The 11,328-nt window shown below is 40.6% G+C and overlaps 1 protein-coding gene across 1 annotated transcript; it reads right to left on the reverse strand.

The window, feature by feature from the left end:
* Nucleotides 1-1,906: 1,906 nt before the first annotated feature.
* On the reverse strand, nt 1,907-6,522 carry mrpl17 (mitochondrial ribosomal protein L17). The gene is made up of 4 exons (XM_083886883.1): nt 6,388-6,522; nt 6,107-6,299; nt 2,417-2,485; nt 1,907-2,329 (listed from the first exon to the last, which is right to left on the reverse strand). The coding sequence occupies exons 2-4, from the start codon at nt 6,278-6,280 to the stop codon at nt 2,075-2,077; spliced, it is 498 nt and encodes a 165-aa protein (XP_083743009.1). The 5' UTR covers nt 6,281-6,299; nt 6,388-6,522; the 3' UTR covers nt 1,907-2,074.
* Between the last annotated feature and the right edge of the window lie 4,806 nt (nt 6,523-11,328).

An 11,328-nucleotide genomic window follows, 5' to 3' on the forward strand; every position in this document is an offset into this window, starting at 1 on the left:
TTTCTTCTTTTAAGGATGCTCCTGATGCCAAAGCTTCAACACCACAGCTCATAATACAACTACAAAAAATTAGGGAAGAACAAAAACAGGAAGCGCTGTTTAATCCTCAGATATGCTACAGGGCAATTCTGACGTGACAGGTGGCAACCTGCCACAGGACACTATAACGGCAGACTAGAACTACCAGGAGGGAGATCAATGTGCTATCACTTCAATCACAGCCTCAATTCAGAGGAAAAAATCAGGACGGGTTGACCCATGTTTCCGAGTTGTATTGAATGCAGTGTCATCCCACTCGCATTTCGTGAAGAGCCGCTGCACTCTGCCTGTGATCGGATAAAGTCTGATGGAGTTTGTTTGGAGTCCACGACCGCGTGTGTTTCATGTGGCTGACGGCTGTCAGATGTATAGCAGCCTCAGGAGAAGATACGCTCCACCCTGATACACCTGTTGCTCCAGATCTGAAGATCTGCCGCATTTCCTCATCGACCACACTACGTGAGGGCTGTTGATTATGGATTTAAATTTCCGAAATCGTTGTTCACATCGGAAGAGGTTAAAATGTTATTAAAAATCTAATTGCCTTATTGGCACGGACCCGGTCGTCCATTTTCACAATACTACATTCAGAGGAGGCGGGACATTGTCTATGAAATGACAAATGACTTCCTTTTCAATCAAACTCAGGAAAATCAATTGTAACGGCAGACTATCGATGTACATATCTGTGTTGATAGAATAATATTTGAAACAAAACTAACGTCGCATCGCATGAATTTTTGAGGGACTACTTTCTCAGCACTATACTTCCGGCAGCGGAATTCCGCCGCTGCCGGAAGTATGACGCGCTGCTGCTGCTGCTGAGACATATATCCTTAACACAGATATGTACATCAATAGTCTGCCGTTACAATCGATTTGTCTCGGGTGCACTGTGGAGTCGGTATGAGCGTTTTTAATGCCATGTTAACTTGTATCATTGACTTGCGCTAGCCATAGCATCAGCGAAATCGGCAACTAGAAGAACTGAATGAAATTTCTTGAAAATGTCTCCAGAAGTCTCCATCACACCGGCTGAGTTGGAAAATAGGTCTTATGTCCAAAATTCATGTTCCAATATTTCTCTTTTCCTCCTGCCCGGCAGCTCCTTCTTCAACATCCTTTGTCCCAATACAATAACTATACCTCCCCTGCACATGACCAAACCTTGTGAAAGTCGACTCTCTTACTTTATCTCCAAAACATTCAACCTGAGCTGTCCCTCAAATATGCTAATTTCTAATCTTGACCATCCTGGTCACTCCCATTGAAAATCTCAGCATCTTCTGCTTTGACACATCCAGGTCTGCCTCCTGTCTTATACAGTGCTCACTACCATCATGTAGACCTTCCCTTTTACTTTTGCTGTTATCCTTCTGTCACACATCAGCCCTGACACTCGAGACGAGTGTCAGGGCTGATGTGTGAGCCTGGAGAGAGAGAGAGCCTGGAGAGAGCCTGGAGAGAAGAGAGAAGACCTCTCTCCAGGCTCTCTTCCACCAGTACCCTACTCTCACTACCGATAACAATAACATCTGCAAACAATATTGTTGGTATATGAATGTTACCTATGTCTAAGTGTTTTTTTGTGAGCTATGTATTGTTTCATATTAAAACAAGCACCTTGTCCACATTTTTTTTCAAATTCTGTGACAAATTGTCATGAATATTGCAATATCATGGTGGAAAATCATGAAATGATTTGAACCTGATATTATACATATGTAAATATATCACAGGCCCCTACTGACAAGACTAGACACTCATTGACCCCCATTGTCTACTTTAAAACATTTTGTACACATAATTCATGCTTCATGTTTATCACAAAGAAAATGTATAAATATCTTACTTCTTGTAGGAAACCACTTTTATTAATTTACAACAATGACAAATGGTCTTCGTTGCAGCTGACAATCTAGTTGTCGAGCTGTTCAGTTGAAAAACACAAATCAGTCTCTTTGGGCCACACATTGATAGTGACTAGTACATTTTCATCTTCTGGCCATCAATCTGCAGCAAACATTTATGTGGACTACGATTTTGCAGCCAACTCTTGTGCCCTCTCCTCTCTGTAGCCTTTCAGCAGCTGGTTGATGAGAGTCAGCTCATTCTGCTTTTTCACCGGAAAGAGAGGCGGGAAGGGGTTGCCTTTGTACTCCAGGACAGCCATCTTAGCTCTGTCCAGGTTCTGTCTGTTGGGGATGCGCACCATCCGTGTGTAGCCTTTTGGATGAGTTTCAAACCGTGGGGCAAGGACCATGAAGAGCTTTGGGACCAGGTCCTTCTCCTGAGAAGTTGAAACACATTCAGTCACATTATTCATTCAGATTAGAATGGCACAACTTTGCAACATTGAAAAACTGCAGATACATACCGTCAGCCAAAAATTGGCCATTTTCATAGCCATCTCATCTCTGTCCCCTTTTTTGGCGTAGTCAATCAGCTGGGGGGAAATAAAACCTGACATTACTACTGACGTAAGCAGGCTTAGCGTTGCTTGTTTATTTATTTTAAATAGATTTTTTTATACGCCACAGATTTAGAAATAAAAGGGCTGTTTGTCTGCACCAGATGAGGCAGATGAGGGGGCACTACCAATTGTTTATTTATTATTTTGATTTATTTTACTTTTAAATGTGACCATTGCGTGGCTTGGTTTAAGATTCACTGGCCGATTACTTGATTAGTATTTAAGTGAAAAAATGTATATTATTTATTTAATTTCAAGAGTGTGTCTTTTTGTAAGACTCTATAGTTGATGTTTAATTATTGTTAATAAATGTGTTACAATAACACAAAATAGTCATAATTAAAAATTTTCTATGAACTTTTTTTTTTTTTTACAAAAACGCTGTGGGCCGCCCGAGAGGTCATACCACCGGGCTTAGTAGGTTTTCTGGGGGAAACCCTGTGGTTAATACTTTCATCCGCTACTTTTGTTCTTTCTCTTCCTCACACACACAGATACAGACCGCTTGTCAGTGGGCCCCAGGGGACGGGGTCCCTCTGCCTCCGGTGTGACTGTCTATCAGAGCGGACTCGTCTGATCATTGGCATTTGAAATGAAGTGATGCGACTTAAAGCTGGTTGTATATATTAGCGAGCTGTCAATGAGTTTAACTCAAGCAACATGTGTATGAAATGCTCAAGCATGTCTTGAATAAACCTGGCGTAATAGACGTCTTTTACAGCAGATATTTCTTTAAATGAAATAGTAGGACAAACACAGGATTTACCAGTAACATTAATTAAGGTTAGAGCTGTGTTGTTGTTCAAGTGTGAGGGTAGATCACACTAAATACTTGACACCTGTTGAGGATGGTTTCATTTTTTTTGAAAAATGCTTTAAAAAACAACAACAAAAAACTGTATACATATTTTCTGGATGTGTTCCAGTAAGGTGAAATAGAAATAATTATACTCTATTGTCATTATAGCCTTGATTAAACAACAAATCTAATATATGTATGTATTAGGGGTGTGGCGATACACTCAGCTCACGAGACGAGACGAGACACGATATTGGGTTCAAGAGAACGAGACGAGACAATATACAATGACAATATATATGACTGGACCAACAGATTTATTTAAACAAGTTGCACATGCATTTTGAAATGTAGAACTCTTTACATGCATGATGTAAGGATGAGCTCTTAATAAACTTCTTCCACAAATTGAAACAAAAAGTATTCTTTTCCTTCTCCTTCTTTAGGTCACAAATCTCGCGGGACAGTTTTGTACCGCGACGAGAAATATCGTCAAGTTTAATCTCGCAAGATCTTGTGGCACGAGATCTCTTCACACCCCTAGTATGTGTATATATATATATATATATATATATATGCTTATAGAACTGGGAGAGCAAGAGCAAGAAACTTAGAACTTCTGGCATGTTCTTTTTTACCACTTTATTGTTTTCACTTTATTTCATGTATTTGTTTTGGGGTCATTAGCAGGGGGTGCTGCAGAACCGATGGGGTCCAGTAGAGAGAGGAGGATCTTCACGTCTTCTTTCCTGATAGAAATGCCATGTTATTTACACTTTGTATACATCCACCGGTAACCATGATCCTTTCCAGGGCCTTGCAGTTGGTCAACAATGAAATCTATCCCAGCGTCCAAGTCGTACCTCCGCCGTAAAGCAACCTGGCTCTGTTTAAATATATCTCGGTAAAAATGGTTCCTTGCAATGCCAGGCTTTTCAGAATATATCTGTAGCTCATTCCCAGCCTAAAATAAAATTAAATCATATTAGCGTTTTCCCTTTTCATCGCGTAGATCGCCCCTCTGCCTCTACCTGAGACCTTCGAGAAGGTGCGCTCAATTTACTGCGTTCAAGCCAGCCGCGACTTCGATCTCCGTGGTCAAATCAGCCACACTTAAATTTAGAGTACACAAGTATTCTCAGCATTATGGTAAATGCGTGGAAACGGCGTATAGAAACAGCGCATTTACTTCCGGTCCGAATAACTACATAATAAAGGTGTTAAAAATGGTGAACTATAATTCTGACATAGATTTAAAATAAAACATGTTCCATTCCAGTGTTTCATCTGCCCATGATGAATAAAAAAGATCAAACTATCTTTATTCTACTACTGTGTGGAGAAATTTCAAAATAAAAGTCCATATTTTCCAAGTGGCATAATCGGCCATATTTGAGCTACTGTAAAAACATTTTGCTCAATAATACAAAGCTATGGATGGTATCTCTGTCTTCTACATATCTAAGACTACACACAGTCAATATCAAGCACTTTTACTGTACCAATATGGAGAAATTCAACATTAAAAATCCATGTTTGTTCGTCCAAGTGTCATTTTTGGCACATTTCTAAGTTTTTCCTATATCTTTCCTCAATCGCATGTCTTCCTTGTGTCTCCTCTCAGCAAATATTTTAGAGACAAATATGAGGAAGAGACTGTAGGTAAAATGGTGTTCTGAAGATTAAAATAATTATTTTGCCCTTTCCCCGATTCAGTGTGACAGCTGTTGCAGGTGGTTCCACATACAGTGCCTACAAATGGACACAGCAGAGCTGCAAAGTAAGAAGAATGTGGACTGGAATTTAATTTGTGTGAAAAGTTGAAAAAAATTAGGATTGTGTAGGATATTGTGTGTTCTTTTTTTTTTTTTTACAAAATGTAATTAAACATTTGTGTGAAAACATGTCTAGATTGCACCTTTCTTGAAGCATAATGAAAATTTTACACCTATAGCTAGGAATTATTGAACAAAATATTTTACAGTAGCTTAAATATGGCCGCATATGTCACTTGGAGGCCCAAATATGGATTTATAATCTTGAATTTCTCCACATTGGTACAGTACAAATACTTGATATTGAGTGTGTGTGTAGGGTTATGGTTAGTGTAGAAGACAGAGATATCATACCATAGCCAGGAATTATTGTGCAAAATATTTTACAGTCGCTCAAATATGGCCGATTATGCCACTTGACTTTTATTTTGAAATTTCTCCACACAGTAATCGAGTAAAGATACTTTGATCTTTTTTTATTCATCATGGGGGGGATGAAACACTGGAATGGAACATGTTTTATTTTAAATCTATGTTAGAATTATAGTTTACCTTTCTTTTATACATTAATCTTAATTTGAACTTATCCGGATCTGAAGTAAATACGCCGTTTCCACGCATTTACCATAATGCAGAGAATACTTGTGCACTCGAAGTTTAAGTGCGGCTGATTTGACTATGGAGATCGAAGTCGTGGCTGGCTTGACCGCAGTCTCAATTTGCTTACCCAGCTGTCCAGGAATTGTATTATTATTACTTCGGTTGCACATTATGCCTACCTCGTGGCCACAAAATACTATTTCGTGCGCACATTGTAGTGGCCACAATTAATATTTTTTTGATCATGTCATGTCCGGGGCTCCGTAGGATTATGTATCAGTACCTCATTAAAAAGTTAAACTCTCCCTATAATGATGTTAATTTCCATACTCATCAAATATATGTTGAGTTCATGTAACCTTGATGCTGTTGATGTGGTGAAATGCTGTGACATGAGCTAACTCTGTAACCGTTACTCACCTTTTCAGCGTAGAAGCGGACTTCATCTGCTCTGCCCAGCGTTGTTTCTACCCTCTCATGTCGAACCAGTCCCGTCAAGATGTTCCGCAGCATGTTGATGCGGGACTCCGGTCCCATTCCCATCCTCCGGGCCACCCGGCCGTGCGAGATCAACATATGCAGCGTGAGACGCATCCAGAACGGTTAGATTTGCCTGCGACAGTCCGTGACAAAGATACTTAAAAGTGACAATATGTACAACTGTACAATCAAAGTGAAGCGTCTAAGCTTTTGAAACAGACCTGCGAGTGGAAAAGAAACGTTAAATTAAAGAACAACTCAGTGGGATCAGCGTCAGCTCAGTTTGACATTGGTGGTGCGTCGGTTTACTGATCCGGCTTGGCGCTGGACCAGGGCCACAACAGTTCCGCTTCCGACAGCAAAAAAGCCGAGACCAAGAAAGGAATGATACGGATCCCCTAAAGCAGTAGCCTCGGACACGATATTTTGTGGCCCCCCATTTTGTGTTGTTGGAGTCTTAATGATGAGACTTTGTATTTCCACAACGAGCTTCTGCTCAAACTTTTAATGTGCTTCCGAACACCATCACAACAACCTAGCTTGTAGCTCTTCTTATTCGTCCCTCGCCATCACATTCACCATAGTTCTCTAGCACTAGCTAGTTCCCTCTGCTGGTCACATTAGGTATTACCATTGATTCATTGCATATCAACACATCCCCCTTTCTTTGAAGCGTTGAACAAAACATGTCTTAACGTATATAAATGGCACTGGAATCATGAACAACCAAATTCACATCTTTGTCCTAATAACCTATATATATATATATATTGGTTTTCTTCTTGTTAACTAGTGGTTTCTAATGCCAAAAGCTCTGTTTGACAAATAAACTTCAAAGAATCACAATTCACAATTGAATCAAATTATACATCCCACTTTCTTTTCTTTTTTTAAAAAAACACACATAAATGAGAACATCATATATGCCTTCCATTGATTCACAGATCAAGTCTGACTGGTCTTCTGACTTGACGCTCAGATCTTCTCAAGACAGGCGATCCTGAGTGACCATCACTTGTGTCCACATGCACACATCCGTCTGATTTCAGGTCTGGCACTGTTTCCGCATGTGACACAGAAGCATGTCCATCTTCATCTCCACATTCTGTTTCCCTGAAAGTTTCTTTGGTTCTGAGGAGGTTGTGACGGTTCCTTCTGAGTACATGACCCTCTTCAGTCTTCACCTCATATGACCTCGGTCCAACCTCCTGGAAAACAGTAGCTTTTCGGTTCCATGCATCCTGGTCCTGAATATGCACCATATCGTCTTTGGCAAGTGGTCTGAGTGTTTTTGTTGACTTGTCATAACGCTGTTTTTGTTTCCATTTCATATTCTCCAGTTTTGTTTGTGTCTCTGCATTCTCCTTAATGTCTATGTAGCAAGGCAGGGTTGTGCGTAACTTGCGATTCATCAGCAGTTCTGCTGGGGACAAACCACATTCAAGCGGGGCTGTTCTGTAGCTTAGTAGAGCTAAATAAGGATCCGACTTGCTGTCTGTGGCCTTTTTTAGAAGCTGCTTGATGATATGCACCCCTTTTTCAGCTTTGCCATTTGCCTGTGCATGCTGTGGACTTGAAGTGACATGGTGAAGTCCATATTGTCTTGCAAAATTCCTTGCTGTTATAACAAGGACCATTGTCACTCACTACAGTCTTTGGTATCCCATGCCGGGCAAAAATGGATTTGACATGAGTGATAACACTACTGGAGGTTGCACTTGTGAGCAAGGTTTGGAAGGAAAGTTTGAAAAGTAATCGATCACTAGCAGAAAGTCTTTGCCATTACAGTGAAACAAATATGTTCCAACTTTCTCCCAAGGAGCAGTTGGAAGTTCTTGGATTAACATCAGCTCCCTTCCCTGTTTGCTCTGATACTTGTTGCATGTTTCACATTTTCCTATCATGTTTTCAATGTCCTTGTTGATTCCAGGCCAATACACGGTGTTCCTTGCTCTCCTTTTACATTTTTCAATGCCCAGGTGCCCCTCGTGTAGCCTACAGAGTATGCTCTCAGGCTGTGTGGAATAACAATTCTACAGTCTCTAAATAGTCCATTTGCCACACTGAGCTCTGATCTTATGTGGTAATATTTCTGACATGACCCCTTGGGCCAGCCACTGTGAATGTTTTACATTACTGTTTGTAACTCCTTGTCTTTGACTGTTTCTTCACTAATCTCTCTTGCTTTAACATGAGACACAGGTAGAGACTCAACGATCTTGTTTACATGATTCTCAACCTCTTCTTCAGTGGAAGCTGCAGAATTCATGTCTGGAGCTCGCAATAGCGTATCTGCCAGCACTAAGTACTTTCCTGGTGTGTATATGAGCTCAAAATCATACCTTTGCAGTTTCACGATGAGCCGTTGAATCCTTGGTGACATCTCATTGAGACCTTTCTTGATGATTGACACCAGAGGACGATGATCTGTTTCAACTGTGAATGTAGGAAGCCCATAGACATAACAATGAAAGATATTTAGTCCATAAACTAATCCAAGACATTCCTTCTCAATTTGAGCATATCTTGTTTCAGTTTTAGTCATCAACCTAGAGGCATAAGCAACTGGCTTCCAGCTATCTCCTTCTGCCTGCAACAAGACAGCTCCAAGTCTGTCCTTCTGTTGAAATCTTCAGTCTCTTGGTGGGATCATAATACACAAGCACAGGTGCATTAGTCAGTGTGATCTTTAGAGCATTCCATTCTCGCTCATTCCTTGATGTCCACTTGAACTCATTGGAGTCGTGGAGAAGTTCTCTCAGTGCTGATGTTTTCACTGATAGGTTGGGTATGAACTTTCCAATAAAATTGATAATTCCCATTATTCTGAGCACACCTTTTTTGTCTGAGGGGCGAGGCATGCCTAGAATGGCTTTTATTTTCCTTTCATCTGGCTCTATCCCTTGAGAGGAAAGCTTGTCTCCAAGGAATGTTATTTCTTGTACACCGAATTGGCATTTGGCGCGGTTTAACTTAAGTCCATCTCACTTGCAATTTCCTCCCTTTTAGGTATCTGGTAGTGCTCACGTTTTATGTTTTGATTTAAATCTCCTGGGTCCATGCATATTGTCAGTTCTTTGCTTGTGTTCTTTTTGTCGACGCATACCATTGAGTTTACCCACTCTGTCGGTTCTTCCACTTTTGTGATCACTTGTAACTGACACATCCTTTCCAGTTCCTTTTTGAGGCGCTTCGGAAGCAGAGCTGGAACTCTCCTTGGTGCATGGATTACTGGAGTTGCATCCTCTTTGAGTTTGATTTTGTATGTGCATGGAAGGCATCCTAGTCCTTTAAAAATATCTGTGTAGCGATGTACAATGGACTCAACTGTGCCTGTGTGTGCACTCACTGTTTTTCTTTGTGGAGTAGACATATACTTCTTAAACTTATTTTTGACTACAGCTACTTTGGCACTGTCATGTATTACTGTGGCATTCGTTTCATTAAACGTCTTCGCGTGCTGTTGAGCTAATTCACTTGCATGACAGTCTCTCTGTTTCTTCCAGAGTCAGTTGAGCATCCCTCAAAAGCCTTTCCCTTATCCTCTTGGATTCCATAGACAATTTGATCGGGGATCATAGAATCTTTCAGATCTCCAAAATCACATGACTGCGCTTTTAGCTTCAAATCAGTCTCAAAGCAATCAAAAGTTTCGTCGGGCTGTGGCATCCGTGACCGGAACACGTACCTTTCATACACAATGTTCTTCTGTGGGGAGCAATATGCACTGAATTTTCCAAGGATTGTGTTTCGTAATTCTCTTTATCTTCATCTTCGCCGAACTCAAACGTGTTGAATACTTCAATTGCTTGGGGACCCGCTACTGTAAGTAGTAAAGTAATTTTTCTGGCGTCAGGTTTATTGTCCAGACCTACGGCAGCCATATACAACTGGAACTGTTGCTTAAAAGACCACCAGTTGCTGTCCACATTAGCCATCAGTTTCAGTCCCTCCGGTGGCTTCAAGGTATCCATATTTATGTGTCAACTGAAGCTTGACAAAACCATGTGTTGTTCGAGTCTTAATAATGAGACTTTGTATTTCCACAACGAGCTTCTGCTCAAACTTTTAATGTGCTTCCGAACACCATCTAAACCTAGCTTGTAGCTCTTCTTATTCGTCCCTCGCCATCACATTCACAATAGTTCTCTAGCACTAGCTAGTTCCCTCTGCTGGTCACATTAGGTATTAGCATTGATTCATTGCATATCAACACACACTTGATATCAAAGTTTAATGTAAGTGCGCCCCGCAGTAGCAATAAGGAAGAGCGGCGCAAGAGGGAGAGAAAAAAGCTGCAGACTGTAGCAGCTGCTGATTCAAAACAGCTGATTCAAGCAGTTACACGCACGCACGCACGCACTCACACACACACACACACACACACACACACACACACACACACACACACACACACACACACACACACACACCAGTGGCCAGTGACGTCACTATCCTGCTCCACTCCGTATTGCAAACTCATTTGAATTATGAAACATTTTTTGCAGGGCGAACATGAAAACGAAAAAGCATTTCTCTGTACTTCGGTAAAGTTGGAAAGATATTGACAGATTCAGACTTTCGGGTTCAATAGCTTGTAAACAAAACGTCCTATAAACACAAGCGTAGTCTCTTCCCAATCAGAATTGTGTACTCAATGAGCAACAGTAACATTTTCGTCCAACAGACCTGAATTCCGGGCTGGAAGAATAACATGAGCAGCGAGACGGGTGTGAGGCGAGTACCCAGGGACCGTCTACAAATTGCAACACATATCAAGATGCTGCAAACAAAAATCAATAACTCCACTGTTATACAATACAGAGACTCCAAAATCACTACACACACCAAGGGTCTCCCCAGGGTCATACTACATGAGCTGTTTTGTCAAAATGTGCCTTTTTTCAATTTTAGTGATTTTTTATTGGTATAAATCATTAATATCTACCAATAATAATCAATAACTCCACTGTTATACATTACAGAGACTCCAAAATCAATACACACACCAAGGGTCTCCTCATGGTCATACTACAACAGTTGTTTTGTAAAAACAAGCCTTCTTTCAATTTTAGTGATTTTTTATTGGTATAAATCATTAATATCTACCAATATTAATAAGTCCACTGTTATACATTACAGAGACTCTCAAATCACTACAC

The sequence above is a fragment of the Microchirus variegatus genome (genome assembly GCF_963457635.1).
Source record: "Microchirus variegatus genome assembly, chromosome: 1".
NCBI lineage: Eukaryota > Metazoa > Chordata > Actinopteri > Pleuronectiformes > Soleidae > Microchirus > Microchirus variegatus.